General features: G+C 47.2%; 1 protein-coding gene across 4 annotated transcripts in view; it reads left to right on the top strand.

Moving 5' to 3' along the window:
- Nucleotides 1-23,953, top strand: part of CAMKK2 (calcium/calmodulin dependent protein kinase kinase 2) — a 50,934-nt gene that overhangs the window by 15,928 nt on the left and 11,053 nt on the right. For 2 of the 4 annotated variants that reach the window (XM_061141958.1, XM_061141955.1), the window contains exons 2-14: nt 672-1,189; nt 5,124-5,171; nt 5,848-5,901; nt 6,601-6,652; nt 8,854-8,987; nt 10,843-10,879; nt 17,286-17,307; nt 17,436-17,524; nt 18,608-18,807; nt 19,470-19,523; nt 22,129-22,202; nt 22,289-22,376; nt 23,463-23,591. In XM_061141958.1, the coding sequence (XP_060997941.1) occupies nt 737-1,189; nt 5,124-5,171; nt 5,848-5,901; nt 6,601-6,652; nt 8,854-8,987; nt 10,843-10,879; nt 17,286-17,307; nt 17,436-17,524; nt 18,608-18,807; nt 19,470-19,523; nt 22,129-22,202; nt 22,289-22,376; nt 23,463-23,591 (1,434 nt within the window). In that variant the 5' untranslated portion in view covers nt 672-736. The remainder of the gene's footprint in view (nt 1-671; nt 1,190-5,123; nt 5,172-5,847; nt 5,902-6,600; nt 6,653-8,853; nt 8,988-10,842; nt 10,880-17,285; nt 17,308-17,435; nt 17,525-18,607; nt 18,808-19,469; nt 19,524-22,128; nt 22,203-22,288; nt 22,377-23,462; nt 23,592-23,953) is intronic. The other 2 variants (XM_061141959.1, XM_061141957.1) reach the window with 1 other exon arrangement.

The following is a 23,953-nucleotide window of genomic DNA, read 5'->3' as shown; positions in this document are numbered from 1 at the left end:
ATATTTGGTTTCTACAGGAATTGAATTTGGGATTCTTGTTTTGTGTGAGGAGGAGCTTTTAAAATAAGGAAATGTAAAACAAGGGCCTACTGTATAGCACAGGAACTAGATTCAGTATTCTGTGATAAGTCTTAGGGCTTCCCAGGTGACAGAGAACCCGCCTGTCAATGCAGGAGACACAGGTTTGATCCCTGGGTCAAGAAGATACCCTGGAGGAGATTGTGGCAACCCACTTCAGTATTCTTGCTTGGAAAATTCTCTGGACAGAGGAACCTGGCAGGCTGTAGTCCATGGGGGTCTCAAAGAGTCGGACACAACCAAAGTGACTTAGCATGCACAATAGATCATAATGGAAAAGAATATAAAAAAGAATGTATACAATATATAACTGAACCACTTTTGCGTACAGCAGTAACTAATGCAACTGCTGTGTAAATCAGCTATACATAAAAAAAAAAAAAAAGGATACATTGAGGAAAAGTGGCCTAAGCTCTTCTATATAGACTCAAAAGATATATGATCACACAGTTTTTTTTAAGCTTTTTTTTTTTTTTTTCAAGGATGTCAGCTCAAAGCAGGAATGAGGTATGGGCCTGGGCCGGCAGGAGAGACCCCTGGTGGCTAGCCCTGTCGCCCAGGGTGGGGGCTGCTGACCCTTCCTCTCCCTGCAGGTGGCGCTGCTGCCGGATGGGAGTGCCCGGGCACATCTGTGTCGCAGGAGGTCCGCACATGCACCATGTCATCATGCGTCTCTAGCCAGCCCAGCAGCGACCGGGCCGCCCCCCAGGATGAGCTGGGGGGCGGGGGCAGCAGCAGCAGCAGCAGCGAAGGTCAGAAGCCCTGTGAGGCCCTGCGGGGCCTCTCCTCCCTGAGCATCCGCCTGGGCATGGAGTCCTTCATCGTGGTCACCGAGTGTGAGCCCGCCTGCGCCGGGGACCACGGCCTGCCCCGGGACCGGCCCCTGCAGGCCCATGGCGGAGAGATCACCCTTGACGCCTCTGGGTCTCAGGCCCGGCCCCACCTATCCAGTCGCAAGCTTTCTCTGCAGGAGCGGTCCCTGCTGGATGCCAACGGGCGCTGCGTCTGCCCCGCGCTGCCCCACTCGCCAGTGGGCTCCCCGCAGTCCTCGCCGCGGCTGCCCCGGCGCCCCACGGTGGAGTCACACCACGTCTCCATCACTGGGATGCAGGTGCGTGAGCGGCGGCCCCTGGCGCCCAACCCTGCACCCGGAATGTGGGCTGGGGTCCCCCAGAAGGATCCCGGTGCAACCAGTTGATTGGAAAGGCTACCCTAGGAAACCCAGAGAAATGTCAATAAAACATACATGATGGAGCCAGTTACCACTGTGGACAACTGGGGCCCCCCCCTCTGGGCAGCCCTGTGGGACAGTGTAGGACAGGAGCCCCAGACTTACTCCACTTGAGGGCGAGGGAGCTGGGCCTTTTACACCAGCTGCTGGCAGTCCCTGGACAGAGCCTCTACTGGCCAGAGAGAGCCTCTAGCAAAGAGACCCTCATGATGGCAGTGAGAAGTTGTGCCAGGGACTGAAATGGGGCTGATGGGTCAGTGAGAGTCCCCGGCACTGTAAGTGCCCTTCTCCCATGATTTTTACCATAAACTTCTGAGAGGTAGGTTGAAACTCAGATCCCCAGCTGGTTCACAGGGCCTGATCCACCCCTACCCCACCTCCTGCCCGAACTCCTACCTTTGTACTTGCAACTCAGGGCTCCAACCTTACCCACTTCTTTGTCTTCCTCAGATGTCCAAGCTCATTCACTCCCTTAGGCTTTTACCTTCTTGTGCCCTCTGATTGAAACCTCTCCCTCCTGCAAATCTCTTCAAGGCCATCTCCATCTGGCTTCCAAATCTCAACTCAGATGTCACCTCCTTGGAAAGGCCTCTCAGACACCCCCTCTAAGCAGCCTTCAGCCCCTCTCTGTCCTGTTGACTGTCCTTCATAGCACTTGTCACCATCTGATTATCTGTGTGTCTGTTAAGTTGTTTATTGCCTGTCCCCCTGCCGCCCCCAGCTAGGATGTTAGGAACAGTCCTGTTCACCACAGGGTCCCTAGCACCTGGCATGGTGCCTGGTGCACGGTGGCTCAAAAATATTTGTTGAAGGAAGGAATAAATTTAACTGGGAGAAGGCTGGAAATCCGGAATGACATTCTAAAGGAGCTGATATTTAACTGCCTTCTGAGGGCTAGGTAGAATTTTCTCAATTGGAGATGGGTACACACTGAGAGTTCATTGCAGGGGACTGAGCACAGCATGAGCAAAGACCCCAAGGGAGAAGGCCATTCTTATATTGTTATTGTTTGTTTCATTTCCTAGTTTATTAACTGGCCACAGACCACCTAGGTGACAGAGGTAGTCTCTTTCCTCTAATATTTTAGTTTTAAAAGTATGATTACCATAATCCAGCTAAGTACCAGCTATGTACACCAACATATTTCTTTTCCATAGCATTCAGGATAGGTTGGGGATTCAGTTAGTGAGAGTGTGGGAACCCAAAGGGGAACACTGTGGCAACAAGGTTGGAGGGAGAATTTCAGTTTGTATCAGCTTAGAGAAACAAATTGTGGCTTTAACACAATAAGGCTTATTTATCATGTAAAATAAATGCTTAGGGCTAGGCACTGGGTATTGGTGAGATGATTCTATTGTTGCTTTGGGCCTTAAAACCTCATGATGTGAAGATGGCTGCTGTGGCTCAAGCCTTCACAGCTGCATTCCAGGCAAGAAGAATGAACAGGGAAGAAAGGCATAAGCTGTCTGCCTCCTGAGTCAGTCCTCTTTCTTGAAAACTCTACCCAGCAATTTCTGCCTGTCTCACAGTAGCCAGAACATAGTGACATGGCCACCTTAGGTGTAAGACAGGCTGGAAAATGTAGTTTTCCAGCCTGGGATGTTGCCACCCAGTGTTCCAGTTATAAGGAAAAAAGGAGAGACTGGTATTTGGTGGGCAACTAGGTATCTCTGCAAGGTCAGAGCTTTCGAGGGTCTGAAGGCCAGACCATGAAGTCAGGACTTGACCCTGGAAGCAACAGAGAGCTGGGCTGATGTGATCAGAGTGGATTCTTGAAGATGAATTCAGCAGTATGTGGGGGTTGGATTCAAAGGCAGTGAGACCCCTAAGACAGCTCTGCAGGGCCCCACCTCTGCCTGTACTTCAGTACTCGGGGGAATGAAACAGCACTGGAGAGAAACATGAAACAGACTAAAAAGCCCACCAGTTAGGGGAGAGCTCTGTGGGCCTGACCTGGCCAGGTCAAAGATACAGGTCTGACGTGGAACTACCTCCAGTTAAAGGAAGTTGAGAGCTGATTTAGCGTGACACTGTTTAGGCCTCCCCCAACCCCATCCCAAAACAGTACTCTGTATTTTCTGCAGGTGCATGTATGCGTGCATGTACACAGAAAAAGACCTGGAAGTTTATACATCAAACTGATATCAAGGTTCGGGGAGAGGGATAGAATTGGGGCTTGGGAGGGGGTTCAAGGGAAAGTTGGGCTTCTCTGCAACAGTTGATGTTCTGCTATCTATCATGTTTCTCTTCCCAGTTTCCTATATCATGTAACATTTTCCCCCTAACTCTACTGAGTTGAAGTGAGATAAAATGCACATATTTCAGATGTGCAGTATGGTCAGTTCTGATGTATGTATACCTCTGTAAAACCATCACCCCTATCAAGATCCCAGACCTTTCCAGCACACCCAGCAATACATCCCTCCCCCACTTCCCCTTTCCCAGGTACCCGCTGACTTGCTTTTGATCATTATAGATTAGCTGTCAAGTTCTGGAATTTTATATATGTGGAATCATTTAGTATGTACTCTTTTTTTGCTTAGCTTCTTTGATGGCATAGTGATTTTTGTGATTTATCCATGTTTTTGCACATACCAGTAGTTCGTTCCTTTTATTGCTAAATAGTATTGGACTGTACGGATATACCATGGCTTATCCATTTACCTGTTGATGGACATCTGGATGGTTTCCAGTTTTTGATTACTACAAATAAACCTGTTGTGAACATTTGTATACCCGTCTCTACATAGACACGGGTTTTCCTTTCTTTTGAGTAAGCACCTGGGTCATATGGGAAATGCCTGTTGAGAAGTTTTGCCAGACTGTTTTCCAAAGAGGCTGTACCTTTTAAATTCCCACCACCAGCCTCTGAAAGTTTCATTTGCCCTACATTCTAACAATACTTGGTTTGGTTAGTCTGTTTCACTTTAGCCAGTTTGGTGAATGTGGTTTTAATTTGCATTTCCCCGATGAGTAATGATGCTGAGCATCTTCTCATGTGCTTATTGATCATTTGTGTATCTTCTTTAGAGAAATATCAAATCTTTAGCCTTTTTTTTTTTTTTTTTTTTACTGATGAGTTATAGGAGTTCTTTATATGTTCTGATTACCAGTCCTTTGAATATATATTCCAATTCATTTCTCTCAGTCTGTGGCTTGCCTTTTGTTTTCTTAGTAGTGTTTCAAAGAGCAAAAGTCTTAATTTTGATTGAAATCCAATTTATCGTTTGTTTCCTTTTATATTTTTCACTTTTTGTACAAAAGAGACCCTTTCAGAAACTGTTAAGAAACCTTTCTCTGCCCTAACGCCATTCAGATTTTCTTCTCTTGTATCACTTTGCATTTTTTTACAGAATAGCACAGTTATGGATTATTGTTTAATTTTAACTTAACTTTTAAAAAATAAGTAAATAAAATGAACTTTTGAAAAGTGGGAAGAATCTTTAAAATAAGTATTAAAAGAGTACGTACTATATGATTACACTCTCATAATGTAAAAAAACTGTGCTGGTAGAGACTTCTCTGGAGGTCCAGTGGTTAAGGCTCCATACTTCCAGCTGGCACAAGTTCAATCCCTGGTTGGGGAACTAAGCTCCCACGTGCTTCGTGGCATGGCCAAAACAAAAACAACTGTGGTGCTATAAGTCAGGATAATGGTCACCCTGGACAGGGGCCAGCATATGGCAGATGCTTCTGGGGAGCTAGGAATGTTCCCTTTTTTGACTTGGATTCTGGTTAAGGCATTTGTTTGTGAAAAATCTATCTTGCTACGAATTTACAATTCATATTCTGTGTGTTTCTACTTACTTTCCAGGACTGTGTACAGCTGAATCAGTACACACTGAAGGATGAGATTGGAAAGGTAACTATCCCAGGAGACAGGCTGGTTTTCCATACCTACCAAGGATGTCTTGGATACTGTGGCTCTGCCCCACTAGAACTGGGAGTGAGCGAGGAATCCCTGGAGAACAGGCTGGGAACGGGAGGGTTTTGTTGTTAACCGTCCGTCTGTTTTGCTTTATTTTGTTTTATTTTTACATCAGACTGTGTTTCTACAAAAGCTCACAAAGCTTCCAGAGTAATTCTGTATCACCAGCATCGGTGTTGGTTTTTTTTTTCCTTCTTAAGGTATTCTCATATCTGTTTTTGCTTTTACATCAGCATCAAAAGTATCAAGTGGACAGTATCAATGGACAGTATCAAAATTCAAAAACTCAAATGCCAATAGAGAGCAAGTGAGGTAATATAAGTGAAAAAAACATGCTAAGTATAATACAGTAGGGAGTGGTGAGGACTGTGGCAAACTGTTAGCACATGGAAATGATTATGACTCCATATCCACATCAGAATCTGGATTTTTATATCTGAAGTGTTTTAAATGTTGACCATTAATTCAAACATTCTAAAAACCAGGGTTCCAACACAATACAGGGCAGATTTTGCCAGTAGGCTACCAGTTTGTCACCTCTGTATTAGGGTCCTTATTTTGTGGATCATAATTTCTAGATACTGGGTCACGGGCCTCTTCCTTTCTCCAGGGCTCGTATGGCGTGGTCAAGTTGGCCTACAATGAAAATGACAATACCTACTACGTGAGTATCCACATCTTCCTCCCGACCCTCCTCCTTGTCCAAAGAAAAGGCCTCCTATCCAGAACTTGGTTTTCTGGAAGGTTTTCTTAGCTGTTGTCTTATTCTATTCTTAGGTCATGTTTATTTTGTGCATTAGGAAGGAAGTGGGGAGGTGAAGTGATTGGCTCAGGAAGATTGAGTGAATAAATTCAGCAAATATCTCATATCCTTTCTCTGGGCTGCCCTTTCTACATCCTCCATAGCACCAAGAACTTAGTGGTCATGAGATAAATTGCCCTTGTTTCTGAGGCTTTGGAATCAGTCCAGTGTGGGTTCATATCCTGACTCTCCCATGTGCCCGTTGTATGCCCAGTTGTATGGGCAATGACCTAAATGCTGAACATCAGTTTCTCCACATATGAAATATCCCTTGCCCATCATGCCAGCTCACTCATGTCTTGATTCCAATCCCAGGGCTTGTGGTCTCCCAGCGGGAAGAGCTGATCTGGAACCTTAGAAGTACCCTCTAGGCTAGAGGGACCCCAAGAGTCCAGCCTCCACATAACCTGTGGAGTTGACCCATTCCAATGGCAAGGTGCTCACTACATGGTCCCAAGGCTGCTAATGTGCCGAGAGCTTGGGCAGGCTCAGGAGTGGAAGGAACTCTCCCTCTATCCTCCTCTCCATTTTAATCAGGATGTGGGGTCTTTTCTCCCACAGGCAATGAAGGTGCTGTCCAAAAAGAAACTGATCCGACAGGCGGGCTTTCCACGTGAGTTTGTCGGGCCAGGGCCTTTGTTTTTAGGGGCAGAGGCTGGGGCAAGACAGGGAAAACTCACTGAATGGTGTCCTCTGCAGAGTGTGCCCTGGGTGGATTCCCCAAAGACAGTGCTGGGTCTCTGGCTGAGGTTTTTTAAAATTCATTTTCTTGTAAAAACATTTATGAAAGGAATATAGGTTTCAAGTAAAAACAAATCCGTTAGAGGAAAACAGTCTGGCGGTTCCTCAGAAAGTTAAACGTACTATTACCATATGACCCAACAATGCTACTCTCTGGCATATATACCCAAGAGAACTAAAAACACTCAATCACACCAGCTCATACATGAAGGCTCATAGTAGCATGATTCAAACTAGCTAAAATGTAGAAGCAATCCCAAATGTCTGTCAGCGGATGAATGAGTAAACAAAAGGTGGTCTGTCTAGCCAATGGAGTATTAGCCATAAAAGGGATGAAATTCTGATATATACCTCAACACAGATAACTTTGAAAACATACTAAATGAAAGAAGCCAGACACAAAAGGCCATATATTGTATGATTCCACTTACATGAAATGTCCAGAATAGGTAAATCCAGAGACAGAAAGCAGATGAGTGATTTCTAGAACCTGGGGTTAAGAGGGAGTTGGGTATGACTGATGATAGATATGGGTTTGTTTTTTTTTTTGGGGGGGTGGGGCCATTGAAAATGTTCAGGACTTAGTGGTGATGGTTGCAGAACCTTGTGAACGTACTAAAAAGCATTGTATTACACATTTTAAAATGCTGAATTTACAATGTTTAATTACCATAAGGTATTTCAGTTATATCTACAACATGCAAAAGAACAGAAGGATGTATAATGGAGGTCACAAATTTCTTGCTGTACTCCTCCCTCTCTCTATAGGCACCCCACCCACCACTTTTAGCTCTTTTAGGAGCTGGTAATTGCTGCATGTGATCAGGTGTAGGTGAGCATATCAGAGGCAGCTCCAGCGTAAGCTCCCTGCCAGTGGAGCTGAGCAAAATGTCTGCTTGAGCCAAAAAGAGAAAGTAGATAAATGTAAATCCCCCAACCCCACCCTGTCACTACCAGGACCCTGATCCTGTTTTACCTGAACTCTGAGCCAGATAATATCCTTATGTCATTATTTCTTGATTTATTAATTTCTGACATTTACTTCTGACTTCCTCTGAGGACAGCTTAAACCAGTCCTTTCTCCTCTCTCTTCCCAGTTGGGCAATGAGGTGATGCCAGGATGCTCAGCTCCCTTGTTGTCACTCCCATTGTCACTTTCCTTCTTGTTCCAGCAGATGCAGCAGGTTTCTTTCCTTTGAACTTGCCTTTCCTTGGTCCACATCCCACTTCTGATACCTGTACCTCGGCTTTTACTTTTCAAGGCTGACACATCTACATTCGGTTCTGTTAGTCACATTTAGATCCTTACTTACATGTAATAGGGCTTCCCTGGTAACTCAGCTGGTAAAGGATCCACCTGCAATGTGGGAGACCTGGGTTCGATCCCTGGGTTGGGAAGATCCCCTGAAGAAGGGAAAGGTTACCATTCTAGTATTCTGGCCTGGAGAATTCCATGGACTGTATAGTCCATTGGGTCGCAAAGAGTTGGACAACTGAGCAACTTTCACTTTCACTTTTCACTTACATGTAATATGCAGTGTAAGTGTTTTCACTGTGGACCTTTCCATCATTGTGACCTTCTGACTATCAGTCACTACTGGGCAGCAAGTTCTTTTTTTTCCTCTCATCAGTTCTTACTTCTTTTCCTATCCCTGACTTTTTTATCTCCTCTATTTCCACCTGAGTTGTGGAGGCAAGGGATAATATTTTTGTTCCTCCAATGGAGTGGGAATACTGAGCCCCAGAGAGGGAATGTTGAGATTGCTCCACTAGGCCCCAGACTTCTTTTTCTTGTACCTCAGTGAACTTTTGATGCTCACTGTGACCTGGAGCATGGGACAGGAAGAGGAGAATTAACCGAAGGCTGGGCAAGGGAACTGGGTCTCCAGCCTCATTAGTTTCCAGCATCAGAGAAGACAGATGAAAAGAAGGCTGATTAAAGCCCCTGGTGGCATCAGCCACTCCAGTCTTTCTGAGACTGACCCCTCCACCCCCAAAATTGTCCTGCCTACAGTCCCCCTCTGCAGAGGAGTCTCTTTGTCCTGACTTTCTGATGGTTCATGTTTCCTCCAGGTCGCCCCCCTCCCCGAGGTACCCGACCAGCCCCTGGGGGCTGCATCCCGCCCAGGGGCCCAATTGAGCAGGTGTACCAGGAAATTGCCATCCTCAAGAAGCTGGACCACCCCAACGTAGTGAAGCTGGTGGAGGTGAGATGAGGGGGACACGGAGGAGGGAGGGAGGAAGGGGGATGGTCCAGCCTTGGCTCTGTGATTACCAAAGTGCGACACCACTGGTTCCCAGGGAGAGCCACGTCACATCCAGCAGCCTGTCGCAGGGCTGAGTGGTGGTTACTTCTCCAGGCTCCTTCACCTTGTCATTGCGTGTAATCCTCGCCCCTTGCTTAGACTATTTATTACTCCCATTTTACAGATGAAGGAATTGAGGCTCAGAGGAGTACTGAGACTTGCCCTTTACCTGTTTGTCTTTTTGGAGCTAGTTCTTTTTCTACTACACAGATGTGTATAGTCGTAGCATAAAAGCAGCCGTTTGCCTATAAACAAAAGTGCCTGGCTATGTTTTGATAAAACTTATAAAACTCTCTAGATCAGCATTTCTCATGCTTTTTGGTCTCCAGACCTTTTTATGCTCTTTTTTTTTGAAGTGTTTTTTAAAAAATTTATTTTTAATTGGAAGATAGTTGCTTTAGTCCATGCAGTCACAAAGAGTCGAACACGACTGAGTGACTGAAGTGAACTGAATTGCTTTACAACGTTGTATTGGCTTCTGCCATACAACAATGTGAATCAACCATGAATATACATAAAGTCCCCGCCCTCTTGAACCTCCCTCCCACCCCATGCTCTTAAAAATAATTGAAGATTGCAAAAACCTTTGCTTATGGGGGTTATATTTATTTATTTATTTCGAGGGGGTTATATTTATTAATATTTATCACATTAGGATTTAAAATTGAGAAGCTAAAAAATTATTTTTTAATTTCATTTAAAATCAACAATAATCCTATACATTACTGTGATTTTTTAAAAAAGAAAAATAACAGAACTCTAGATAGGCAAGTGCCTGGGTTTGACTTTTCCTGGAAGGGCAGGGCTTAGGGGTTCCAGGTTGGCTGTCCCGGGCCTCTGCCTCGGGTGCATCCCTTTCTCAGGGTTCTTGTCCTGTGACTCTTGGGTGACTGGGGAAGTTGAGTATGATGTGTCAAGAGGTGGGAGGATCAGTGTAATCAGGAGCCTGCCTTTGTTTCTTCCCAAGAGGAGAGATGGCAGTTGCAGGCCATCTCCATCTGTCACAACAAACTCACAATTTCAACCCGTGGATGCTTGAGTTGCCGTCCTAGAGAAAACCCACGGGCGCTTGGTTGGTGTGTGTGTTGGGTCTTGGCGGGATCTCCTTTCTCCTTCATGCCTTGTGGTGTGTGGGCTCCCAACAAGACCCTCTGACAGCTTGCCTGTTCGTTCACTCATCAGACATTCCCTGAGCATCTGCTAGGTCCCTAGTCGTGTACAGGGCACCATGGAGGCAGCCGAGGTGGATGCAACCTGGTGCCTGCCCTTTGAAGAGAGGAAGATAGAAACTGTGATAAGGTGAAAACAGGAAGGCTGTGAAAGAGAGAAAAGGCACTGCAGCAGTTCCAGGCAAGAGGACATCATTTCCTGCTGGGGCAGGGGGATGGGGACAGAATTTGAATTTTGACAATTCTGACAGCCGATCCATTGTCTCCTAGGAGACGAGTGGGATTCTTATTCAAGCTGAGACATTTTCCAGGGGAGGAATCTGCCCCCTCCCTTATGTAACCTCCTTTCTGGGTGCTTTGGACCCTTGAAGATTGGGCTAGAAAGCGCTTATTTTCCAGATGGCCATTTGGATCACACTTTCCTGAGCCCTTCATCTTAACTGGGAAAAACAGTGGAAAGCGCAGCCCTCCCGCTGGCAAGTGCAGCCATGTGGATGCCGCTTCCTCCCTGCTCATGTCTTTTTTTTCTCTCTCTTCCTCTCCCCTGCTCCTCCTCTCCGGCCTGTTCCATGCGGCTGTGCCAACAGGTCTTGGATGACCCCAATGAGGACCATCTGTACATGGGTAAGAGAGCTCTTGCCTTCTGCCACCCTTGCTTGGGCAGCTACACCTCCCAAAGCCCAGGGGTACTCTCCATCCAGCCCCTGCGCCTGGTATCTCCCACCCTTTCCTGCTCCAGCGGGCCCCACACAGAAGGCTGCACCCTAGGTTTAAAGCAGGAGGTGGAAAGGAGTTCTTGCTGGGACTTTATCTGGGTGTCCTGTTCATCTGTCTTCTGATATCTGTTGAGTACCTACTGTGTGCTGGGTACCATTCTAGGCACTAAGGATGCAATGATGAGTAAGAAAGATGAAGCTGGTGTTCTGATCAGGGAAAACAGCCAGTCAACAACTATAGTTGGCCTTCTGTGTCTGCAGGTTCTGCATCTGCAGATTCAACCACCTGTGGATCAAACATATTACAAAGAAAAATTTCCAGAATGTTCCCCAAAGTAAACTTGAATTTGGCATGCACTGGCAACTATTTACATAGCATTTACATTGTATTAGGTGTTATAAAGTAATCCAGAGATGATTTAAAGTATAGGGGAGGATGTGTGTAGGTTATATGCAACTACAACACCATTTTACATAAGGGACTTGAGCAACTGTGGATTTTGGTATCCACAGGGTTCCTGGAACCAATTCCCCACGAATAGCAAGGAATAACTGTAAATAAAGCAGATGATCAATTTCAGACTGATGCTCTGAAGAAGATTAAACAGGGTGATGTGACAGAGAGAGATGGAGGGGCCACTGCAGATAGGAGGTGAGCATTTAGCACCTGAATGTTGAGGACTCAGCCCTGTTACTTCTGGGGAAGAGCATTCCAGATAGAGCAAACAGCAGGTGCAAAGGCCCCAAGACTGGTGACAGCTTAGTATTTACAAAATGTGGCTGCAAAAAAAAAAAAAAAAAAAGGTGGCTGCAGGAGAGAAAACCAGGGAGGGAGGGAAGGTGAGGTGAGGATTGAGGGTCTGGGGTGGGGGTGGGTGGCCGTGGTGGGGCATTTGGAGCCTTGAGGAGCTGTTGAAGGGTCCTGCACACAGACCTGGAAGGACTCAGGTATGTCCTCAGAGACCTCATTTTTAAAAAATGATAGGGACACAGGACAGCGCTCAGCTCTCAGTCTAAGCACTGATAAGGGAGGGAAGAGCAAGACTACTGCAAAGCTGGACAGCAGACTATCAGGCCCACTTGGGCATGATCAGCAGGTCACGTGTCCTAGTGATGTGTGGCTGGGGGAGGCATCCAGACAAGCTTGTGTATTTCGAGTGGGTACAGATGACAGTCAGGAGGGGTATCAAAGAGATGAGTGGTGTGGGCAGGGCCAAGCCCAGCCCGGAATCCAGATGTCTCATGGATGAGCACAGCACGATCCTTTGCTGCACAGGGAGTGATGAATCATAAAGTAATGGGTCTGGTTCGGAACTGGAGCTCAGAGCTCAGTTTCCCCTAAAGTAGTTGCTATGGTTTCATTCCAAGGATGCTGTTGTTGCTTAGGACATTTTAGTTCTCTTGCCCCTACCCAGGTATTTTTTGTTTGTTTGTTTTTTAAATTTGGCTGTGCTGGGTCTTAGCTGTGGCATGTGGAATCTATCTAGTTCCCTGACCATAGGGTTGAATCTGGGCCCCCTGCATTGGGAACTCAGAATCTTAGCTACTGGACTACGAGGGAAGTTCCCTCACCCAAGTTTTATTATGAAAAATGTTAAAATTGAAGGAAGAGTACAGGGAATACCTGTTTACCTATCACCCAGATTCAATAGTTAGTAACTTTTTGTCATATTTGCTATTTGCATTTGTCATATTTGTCTCGTCACCCACCCATCCATTTCTCTATTTTATTTCCTGAACCATCCAAAAGTAAAGTAGCAGACATCCTGACACATCAGTTCCTAAAAATTTTAGCCTGCATCTCCTAGTCACTTCAGTCATGTCTGACCCTTTGCCACGCTATGGGCTGTAGGGACTTCCCTGGTAGTTCAGTCGGTAAAGAATCTGCCTGCAATGCCAGAGACCTAGGTTCGATCCCTGGGTTGGGAAGATCCCCTGGAGAAGGAAATGGCAACCCATTCTAGTATTCTTGCCTGGAAAATCTTAGGGACAGAGGAGACTTGAGGGCTACGTCCATGGCATGTTGCAAGAGTTGGACATGACTTAGCGACTAAACCATCACCACCATGAACTGTAGTCTGCCAGGCTCCTCTGTCCATGGGATTCTCCAGGCAGGAATACTTGAATGGATTGTCATGCCTTCCTCCAGGGGATCAATCCAGGGGTCAAACCCACGTCTCTTATGTCTCCTGAATTGGCAGGTGGGTTCTTTACCTCTCGCGCCACCTGGGCAGCCCTCACAATACCACAATACCATTATTGCACCTGAAAAGTTAATGCCCATTCTTTAGGAGCATCTAGTGTGTAGGTCGTCTTCAAATTGTAGAACTTTAAAAACCTTCCTTTAGAAACATTTTAGAAGTACACAATAAATACTATCAGATATGAAAACTTTAAAAAATTGTGAAACATTCATATAAAAATATGAACATCACAGAGTCACAATTTCTCAATGTGGTACCCGCACCACTTTAAATATATGACAGGAACTTCCCTGATGGTCCATTGGTAATGAGTCTGCCTGTTGGTGCAGGGGACACAGGTTTGATCCCTGGCTCTGGGAATGTCCACATGCTGCAGGACAACTAAGCCCATGTGCCCCAACTACTGAGCTTTTGCTCTAGAGCACGTGCTTTGTAACAATAGAAGCCACCACAATGAGAAGCCTATGCACCGCAACGAGGAGTAGCCCCCGCTTGCTGCAACTAGAGAAAGCCCGCGTGCAGCGATGAAGACCCAACACAGACAAAAATAAATCAAATTTTAAAAGAAAGATGATTTGAAAAAAATAAATATATGAGATCATTTTAGGTGGTATATGGACAACCATTTTTAAAACATTTTTTAGACTTATTTTACCATTTGTATAGGAAAAACTATAACCACACTAAACTTATGATTTCATGGATTTTATTGCCTGAGATAAGACTAAAAGTTTTCATACTAAATCAATTTAAAAGTGTGAAATAAATGATTGTTTACATAGTATATAGATATAGCCTGATTATAACCGTGGTAGGCAAACGAGTGAAATTTGGGGGAACACAGAAGAAAGCAGAAAATATAAAAGGTCATTTGGGGCCCAGAATGGCATCCCCAGCACCTGAGGCCCCGGACCTGACTCTGAATGGCTTTGAGCTGTTTTTGAGGAGGTGGGTTGTCCATTCAACAAACGTCACGGTTTGTCAGGCCCTGATCTAGGCTCTTCAGGGAATGAAAAACCCCGGCCCCACACCCTCAGGGCATTTTAGTGCTCTGATGGGGGCAGATGGGTACACTCGACCTGAGTATTCCTAGGCATGGGCTTCAAAGATGACAGCTATGCTGTGTGTTTAGTCATTTAGTCATGTCCAACTCTTTGTGACCCTGTGGACTATACAGTCCGTGGAATTCTCCAGGCCAGAATCCTGGAGTGGGTAGCCATTCCCTTCTCCAGGGGATCTTCCCAACCCAGGGATTGAACCCAGGTGTCCCACATTGCAGGCAGGTTCTTTACCAGCTGAGCTACCAGGGACGCTCGAAAGTGACAGCACCATGGACAAAAGCTAACCTGAGCAGGGTCAGGGGAGTCGGGAGTTCCAGGTTGGAGGCTTGGAAAACAGTGGCTCCTGGGATGCCTCACAGAGGTGAGACCTGTGCAGGACCCTGGGAACCAGATGGCAGAGGGCATTTCACATCATTGTAAGACTTTGCCTTTTTACTCTGAGAGAGAAGGGGGCTCTTGGGGGACTTTTTTTTTTCCTTTTTAATATTTATTTATTTGGCTGTGTTGGGTCTTAGTTGTGGCATGCAGGCTTCTCTAGTTGTGGCACGTGGGTTTAGTTGCTCCATAGCACGTGGGATCTTAGTTCCCTGACCGGGGATTGAACCGCATGCCCTGCATTGCAGGGCTGATTCTTAACCACTGGACTGCCAAGCATGACCCCCTTGGAGGGTACTGAGCTGAGGAGTTGAATGAGTATGTAAAGAACATGACTCAAGCTTCAAAGAGGAGTTGCCTAAGCCATTTGGATGCAGCTTCATGGACAGAGTTTTTCACTTATTGAGGTGGCAAAGTGGGAAGGAGCCGTGTGGTTTTGGTGTGTTGATTCCAGTGATTTTGAAACTATCCTGATACTTTATTTTTTAGTTTCCAGCCATAGCTGTGTGTGGCTAGGACAGAGTGGGCAGCGTGTGAAGCCAGTTAGCAGATATCGGCAAGGGTTCTGTACCTGCAGGCCTGAGTCTCAGGGTAGAGAACACGATCAGTATTTCTCGGGGTTAAAAACTTCCCACCTGCCACTCAGGCCCAGGAGGGGTTAAACTGTGAACGACTTGAAAATACACCTGTTTCAACAGGCCAGCTGCCCTCATGCCAACCGAGTTTTGGTGCTTGGGAGGAAGCATTGAAATTCATGAAGCAGCTCTTGAAAGTTAAGTTTACAAGGTGGGAAAGCAGGAGCTGAGGGGCCCAGCACTCCTCTTGGTGGGAGCCTTACCTTCAGAGCCTTTGCCTTTGCTTCTAACCACAGCCTGAAGCCACAGCAGATTTGCCCTAACTCAGGTTTGGCCATTGCTGGTTGATGAACCTGAAAACAGGGTGGGGCCCTGGGGGAGTTAAGTTCCTTTTCTGATCTGAACCTTTAAGCCTTCTTTTTGTCTGAGGAGCTGGCTCTTTCCCTTTGGCCGTCTCAGCCCTTGGACAGCTTTGAAATACCCCTTCTTCTGTAAGAAGCTCCAGTGTGTGCTTCTAGAAAACAGAAAACTCCAAAATCATTTTCCATGGGACTTTGAAATCCACTGTGCTGTTTTTTTCATTTCCTAAAGTACAGCTTCATAGTCCCAGTTATATCTGTTCAAGCAGAACAAAATTAAAATAACTACGCCACATGACCTGACAATTCCACTCCTAGGTGCCCCCAAAGAATTGAAAACAGTCACACATAAACACTTATGCAGATATGCATGAATGTTCATAGCAGCATTATTCATAATAGCCAAAATGTGGAACTAACCCAAATGTTCATCAGCTGATGAATGGGTAAACAAAATGTAGCATATCCACACTGTGGGATATTATACAGCCATAAAAAGGAAGAAAGTACTGATACATGCTACAATGTGGATGAATTCTGAAAACATGCTAAGTGAAAAAGCATGTTATCAGGGGTCACATATTGTATGAGTCAATGTATATGACATGTCCAGAATAGGCAAATCTATAGAAACAGAAAGCAGATTAGTGGTTGCCAGGGGCTGTGGGAAGGGGTTTGGGGAGTGACTACTAATGGGCACAGGGTTTCTTTTTAGGGGACTGAAAATGTGCTGGAATTAGATAGAGGTGATGCTTGCCCTGGAGGCAGTGGACTGCCAGATACCACTAAATCATGCACTTTAGAATAGTTGTATGTTCTGAAATTTCACCTCAACTTTTAGAAATGCAAAAAATACTGCCCCCCCTCCAACAACAAAAACCCCATGCATTCCCTGAATGTAGTGTATTTAATACTTGATGGTGGGGCGGGGGATCCCACATACACAGGGCTGTGAGGAAGCTAGCAGGCAGTGAATCAAGAAAGGCCCTGTTTAGGAGGAACAGAATCAGCTGGCCTTTGAGGTGGTGGGGAGATCACCATCCCCACCTCTAGCTTCAAGTCTTAATTTGATTCGAAGTCACAGGTTTGAGGGCCAGCTGGGCACAGAGTGCTAAAGAGCTGGAACAACATTATCCAACAATTCTTGGTTTACATAGCCTGACACAGCCTAGCAGCTTGGAAAATGTGAGAGGGGTCATTGAAACTTGTTCTTGAACTGAAACTTTGCTAGGGTTCAGGGCTAGACCCCAGGGCTGCTGATTTTGTGTCCCCGTAAATCCACATTTGGGCTATTGCCCCTTAGACCTGTTCTTTGGCAGGTTCTTTGGCTCAGGACGTGGATGAGTGACAGGACATAGTTTAGCATCAGTTGTATCCCTGGGACTCCCCTCCCACACCCAGGTATGAGAAGACAATGAAAGAGGCTGTCCCCGCCTGTTTCCAGTCTCCCTGCTTTGTCTCCTCTGGCAGAGGGTCGTCAGCTGTTTTGAGGACCAGATGTATAGCCAGCCTGGGGTCCCAGGGACACCAGAAATCTCTGACCCCTAGCCTCCTGATGGGAACTTAGAAAAGCAGAACCTTCTGTGGTTTTGGTTCAGTGGACTGTTCCCCTCCCCAGCCCCCATGTTAGTTTCAGTGCTTCTCAGTGTTTCTAGGGGTAGTTGGGAGCTGGGGAGGAGGGGAGGAAGATGGATTTCCATTTTCCCAGTGTAACCATTCACCCCCTTCTCTATCCTACAGTGTTTGAACTGGTCAACCAAGGGTGAGTGTCCCCATCCCCAGCAGGTATGAGGCCCGAAGCTTCTTGAGCTGCAAAGCTGAATGAGGTGGTAGGAGGGGGCAAAGGCTGGTGTGTCTGGTTTGCTTTTCATGTGTGTGTCGACCTTTCAGGCCTGTGATGGAAGTGCCCACCCTCAAACCACTCTCTGAAGACCAGGCCCGTTTCTACTTCCAGGATCTAATCAAAGGCATCGAGTACTGTAAGCGGGGCCCACAGGAGGTCTCTCACCCAGGGGGTGGTTAGCGTTCCCAGATAGTGGATGGGAAGTGGAAGGTTTCTTACTTCCCTCCTGGAGCACAGGGAGGTGGGCAGGAAACAGAACTGTCTGAGCTATGGTGACACCCCCTCCAAGCAGAAACCCTTCTTCTGGCCACACAGAAAAACTAAGGGCAATAGTGTTAGTGACTGTTTATCCAGTTCTTTCTACCAGGCACTGTTAATTTCCTAGCATCACCCCTTATTCCCAACAACCCTGGGATCCTGTTAACTTCCGGGAACCTTAGTTCCTCATCTGTAAAAAAATAAAATATCTCTCACAAGGTCTGAAATCAGCCAGGACATCAGTGTTCTGATTGGCAGGGTGTCTTTTCTGCTACTGGTTGTTAAACATTTTAACTCGTACCCTTTGCCTGTTATTACACAGGATTGTTGTGACACTGAAATGGGGTGAATGGGAAGCACTTAACACAGGGTGAGGGCCCAGACTGGGCATTCAGTAAAAGCAGCTGCTGCTCCTATTACCAGTATCATCATCATCATCATCATCACCTCAGAAACGCAGTTGGGTCTTCCAGATTGTAGGATTGTCCTTGCCCATGGGCAGACACCTAGGCAGGAACCATTAGCCAAGTCCCAGCCCTGCTGTGCTTCATACTTCAAATCGGACCTGCTCCAGTCATTGTTGGTTTGGTGAACAGGTTGTGAGGTGGCATTAATAAATGAAAACATGCTTGACTGTCACAAGTTTTGAGGCTTCTAGCTGGGAGCCAAGCTCAGCAAAAACTCTCCATGCACACATGACTTAGACTGTGGCAGGCAGTTACCAATTACTACTGGCAGTCAGTATTTCACTTCTCACTTTGGAGGATGGGAAAGCTTCCTTAGAGACATTTCCCTTAACTTTCAGAGCTGTGGGTGTTTCGCAGGCTTGGGAGAGCAAGGCTGGGAAGGGCCTGGGACCCTGGAAGAACAGAGGGCCTCCTGCCTGTGTCTCTGGGCTGTGTGGGCCACATGGAGCTCTTGATGTGGATTTTCTGTCCCCTCTCTCCCATCCTGCCCCCAGTACACTACCAGAAGATCATCCACCGGGACATCAAACCTTCCAACCTGCTGGTGGGAGAAGATGGGCACATCAAGATCGCGGACTTTGGTGTGAGCAATGAGTTCAAGGGCAGCGATGCCCTTCTCTCTAACACTGTGGGCACGCCGGCCTTCATGGCTCCTGAATCGCTCTCGGAAACCCGGAAGATCTTCTCCGGGAAGGTAGGTTTGGACCTGCCTGAGATGTGCAATTCTGCCTGTGTTAGGGTCCTTTCTGTTGTAAGTAGCAAAAATCTAACTCACTGGCTTAAAGAGTGATTTGTGGATGAGGAGTGGGGTTCTTTTGGCCTCAGGCTTGGCTAGATACAGAGGTTCAAAGAGGAATCTGTCTCTCCATCTCTCACCTCTGTTTTCCTGAATTGGTTTCCTCCCCAGGTGAACGGTCATTAGCGACTCTAGGTTATTTTCTACCAGTTTACAAGCCTCAGTGGAAAGAGCATTTTTCTTTCTGTAGGGCTCAAGTGAAAATCCTAGGATTGGCTGTAATTGGCCCAGTGTGGGTCGTATGCCCATCCTCGAACCAATCACTGTGCTTGACGAAGTGTTGCTCTGATTGGACAGTTCCGGGTCATGTGCCCATCCTTGAACCAATCATACTGCCTGGGGAAAGTGTCGCTTTCATTGGCCAGGCCTGAATCATGTGCTCAGTCAGATTTGGGGTTTGATGGGCAGGAACAGCCCCATTCAAACTCCCATGGACTGAGCAGTCAAAAAGTGGTGCTTCCCCAAAGGAAAGCTGGAGGATTGGATCCTGGACAGGTGAAAGAAGGTTATGCCCTTTACTGCCCCTTGCCCCTTCACACTGGGCTCTCTTTTTCTTGCAGGCACTGGATGTTTGGGCTATGGGTGTGACACTGTACTGCTTTGTGTTTGGCCAGGTAAGGTGGGGTGTCCTGTGTCCTGGGCGTTGTGAGTGGCTCCCTTGGACTAATAGTTACCCTTGCAGGGAGATAGAACTTACCCGTTTAAAAGTTATTTCATTTTATTTCCACAGTTAGATCTGCATATGGAAAAGTGTGCCTTCCCAAAGGTACATAGCTGTACATAACAGTCGTATCTGTGAAAAGACAACCTGCTAAAACAGGATTTTGGTAGAGGCTCTAGAGGTCGTAAATACAGTGGATGAATTTAGGTCAAGGACAGCAAATGTGCACCTCTTTCCACTCCTAAACAGGAGATAGGCATCACTAATCAATAACTGCAATCTTTATTTCTGAGCCCGGTACTGCTTTGATGTTCTTTTCACCAGTGTTCCTAGAAGCTGTTGTTGGAAGAATAGAATTGGAATGGAATTTAAAACATTTGGCATTATTGATTTAGGGAGTGCTATTTGTCTTCATTTTGTTGTTCTTTTGTTATTTTTATATTACTCATATTTAGGGGCTTCTATTTTTAATTCTAAAGTTCAGACTGATTATGTGAGCAGTAAAAGTGAGAATTATTCCTTCTCCTGAGCTTATGCTCCTGTTGAGGAAAGCTTAAGAAACTGATCCCATAGAAGTAAAGGCGTTTATAATCTCCTCCCCACAACCCAACATTTGATTAGAAAATTTTCAATCCTGTAGTCAAGTTGTAAGAATTATACCTTCTTACATATGCTTCAGAGTGCAGTCATGAGCCAGCGCTCACTATCTGTGGCTTTCTTTTTTTTCTTTTGGGCTAAAATTTACATATCAGGGAATCTACAGATGTTAAAAGTGTACCATTTGATGAGTTGTCAAATGGATACACCTGTGCCATCCTGACATCTCAAGTTATTGTTTTGCATGGCATCATTTTCCTTGAACAGGAGTAGACAAGGTCACTTTCTGTGATCTTTTGCAGCCTTTCGAGCACCCCGCATAAAGGTTTCTTTTTCCAGAACAATGCCTGAGCTCCTCCTGGGTCAGGCCCTTCCCCCTGTGAGAGGATGGATCACCTTGTCACCCAGGAGGTGGTGTGTGAACAGGCTTCAGAGTACAGTCTGGGCTTAAATCCCAGTTTCATGCTTCCTAGGACGTGGCACCTCTCTGAGCTTCTGCTTTTTCTCTTCTGTAAAGTGAGAATGATATTTACTATTTTAAAATTTATTTATTTATTTATTTACTCATCTCTGGCTGCCCTGGGTCTTCGATGCTGTGCGCAGGTTTTCTCTAGTTGCGGTGAGTGGGAGCTGCTCTCTAGCTGTGTCACATGGGCTCAGCAGTTGCAGAACGCTTTCTCTAGAGTGCAGGCTCAGTAGTTGTGACTTACAGGTTTAGTTCCCCTGTGGCATGTGGGATCTTCTTGGACCAGGTATGGAACCCAGGTCTGCTGCATTAGCAGGCAGATTCTTAACCACTGGGCCACTACAGAAGTCCAGTATTTACTATTTTTTATGGCTTCTGAGAGGATCAGCAGAAATAATTCAAGCATTCATTGATTCAGCAGGTACTTATTGAGCCCCTACTTTGTGCCAGGGATGTTCTTGGGCACTGGGTGTCAGCAGTGAGCAAGACAGACAAAAATCCATGCCCTCTGGGAGCTAACATTCCCGTGCAGGAGTTTAAGCAGTGAATAAACACGTATGGTTTTATGTTTTGGCCACACCATGTGGCATGTGGGATCTTAGTTCCCCAATCAGGGATTGAACCTGTGTCCCTAGCAATGGGAACGCAGAGTCCTAACCACTGACCACTGGGGAAATCTCCCAAATACATACGGAATATAATGTCAGGAGGGGAGATGCGATGGTGAGAAATCATATGGAGGTGGAGTGGGTGTCCGTTTTTAGGCAGGAGCTCTGGAAGACCTCCCTGAGAGGTTGAACTTTGATCAGACACCTAAATGATGGGAGAAAACAAGCCATGCAGATACTGGTGTGAAGAACATTCCAGGCAGAGGTAACAGCCAAATGAGATGTTGGTCCTGAGAAACCTCAATACAATGCCTGGCCCAGGCTGAGCCCTCACCAATCACAACTACGGCTTGCTTTGTCTTTTGTATTGTCCTTTGTATTATTAATGTTCACAGGGCAGGTGGGTGAAATGAGTGTTTGCTTTTGGCCTTTGCTGTATGGTCTTCCCTGATGGCTCAGATGGGAAAGAATCTGCCTGCAGTGGGGGAGCCCCAGGTGCAATTCCTGGGTTGGGAAGATCCCCTGGAGAAGGGAATGGCTACCCTCTCCAGTATTCTTGCCTGGAGAATTCCATGGACAGAGGAACCTGGCGGGCTATGGTCCATGGAGTCACAAAGAGTCAGACACGACTGAGTGACTAACATTTTATGTAGGTAAATTAAAGCACAGCTACAGGGGAAAGTCAGTGTAGTTAGGAAGGCTCAAACTCTTCTGGAAAGACACTCCTGGTCCTTTTAGATCTCTGGGGAATGGGAACTGCCTCCTCCCCGGACTGGGCCGCTGGGCTGTTTCTTTCTCTGCTGTGACCTATGTGGAGTGCCACCCACCCTTGCAGGACAGCTGTGGCAGCCCTTGATGGCTGCTCTGTCCCTGATCTCTCTTCGCAGTGCCCGTTCATGGACGAGCGGATCATGTGTTTACACAGTAAGATCAAGAGTCAGGCCCTGGAATTTCCAGATCAGTGAGTATCCTCCATGTACTGCAAGTCGCTACCTTCTCCAAGCCCTTGGTGACGTCTCCTACCCCTGATGTATGTCCTCCCCCCAGGCCTGACATAGCCGAGGATTTGAAGGACCTGATCACACGCATGTTGGACAAGAACCCTGAGTCGAGGATCGTGGTGCCAGAGATCAAGGTACCTGCTGCCTCTTGGGGCGTGTGCCAGGGGCTCAGCCTGTGTCCTCTGCTTGGGATTTTTTGGCTCAACCCTGCCTCAGTCAGGCCCCAATTCCTGTTTACAGCGCCACAACGTTTTCTGCACCACCGCCCTCCCATGCCCTGGGGCCTCTGGGGTGCTGGGAGCTGGTGGGGGAGGATTTGGGACTTGTGTTCACTGTGATTGTGGAAGTGGGATCTGCTACCAGCCGGGCACTTGCTCCACTTGGCTTGGATTGATGGCCTCCACCTCCCCAGACCAGACCAGAGTCTCTGTATGCTCCATTGTGGCTGCCGAAATCTTGGGGTCTTTTCTTTGACCCTTCCTATCCCTTTGAGAAATACAGTGGGTGTGAGAGGAAGTTAGTGAGCAGTTTGACCCTCCACCTCTGACCCTGGCCTGCTGAATTCTGCTATGTTGCAAGAGCAGCATTAGATAAGATCCCTACTGATCCCTTACAGCCACGTGCACACACATGGACCTTTCAGAAATCTAGAGATTTTCTTCGGGAACTCCTAGGCACTCAGCTAACTAGCAGTTGAAGAGGGGGCAGCCCAAAAGGTTACAGATAAAGGCTTGGATCCCAGGGGCAGGTAGTTGGGCAGACCTCTGCCAAAGTCCCCTCCCGATTGTGTTCTTCTCAGTGGTCTCCCTGCGCCACCCCGAGCATCAGTTTCCCTTTCTGTAAAATGGGAAGGATGCTGCCTGCTCTGAACTGAGCTTTCCAGGCATCAGAGAGAGTTGCAGAGGAGTCATGGGTGCTCCTCGGACAACCATGCAAGGCAGATGGCAAATTTCAGGCTCTTCTGCCAAGACACGGGGCGAGATGGAGAATCCAGTCCGTCTCACATTCTGGCCTCGCAGCTCCCTCCCGTTCTCCGTCTGTCTCATGTTTCCTCCCACCTGGCTCACCCCCGCCCTCTGCCTGCCTTGCCTGCTCTCTTGCATCCCTGACCTCAGGCCACTGCCTCTCCCCTCCCGCGTCCCCTCCCTGGCTCTGCTCACAGGCAGGGTCCCTGAGAGCCAGTGGCAACAGCCCCTCACCCCTCCTGTCCTTCGTTGAAGCTGCACCCCTGGGTCACGAGGCATGGGGCGGAGCCGCTGCCATCGGAGGACGAGAACTGCACACTGGTCGAGGTGACCGAAGAGGAGGTCGAGAATTCGGTCAAACACATTCCCAGCCTGGCAACCGTGGTAAGGCAGGATGAACCGCTGCTCAAGAGCAGGGCCAGAGAGCCACAGGCGTCCTGACAAGGACGAACCAGGACACGGGCGGGCAACTGAGAAGCAGGTGTTGGGCCTGAGAGTCAGGGATTGGCCGGGTCTGCCCCTCACCCACAGCTCCCAGCCCCTGGGCCTTGGTCACGTGGCAGGCCAGGTGGCCCCTGCGTCTTCTAGCTTGAGTTCTCTCTGCAGCTGGGTCCCAGGGTACTTAAACAGGGTAGCCCCTCTCTGAGGATTGTCCTGCCCCTTGTGGAATTCCTGCTTTCAGAGCGTGTCCAGGGGAGAAGGAGGAGCTTTAGAAAGACCAAGGCAGGTGCCTGGGGGAGCTGGAG

The sequence above is a fragment of the Dama dama genome, chromosome 5 (assembly GCF_033118175.1).
Source record: "Dama dama isolate Ldn47 chromosome 5, ASM3311817v1, whole genome shotgun sequence".
Taxonomy (NCBI): domain Eukaryota; kingdom Metazoa; phylum Chordata; class Mammalia; order Artiodactyla; family Cervidae; genus Dama; species Dama dama.
This window is presented reverse-complemented; position numbering and strand designations above follow the sequence as displayed.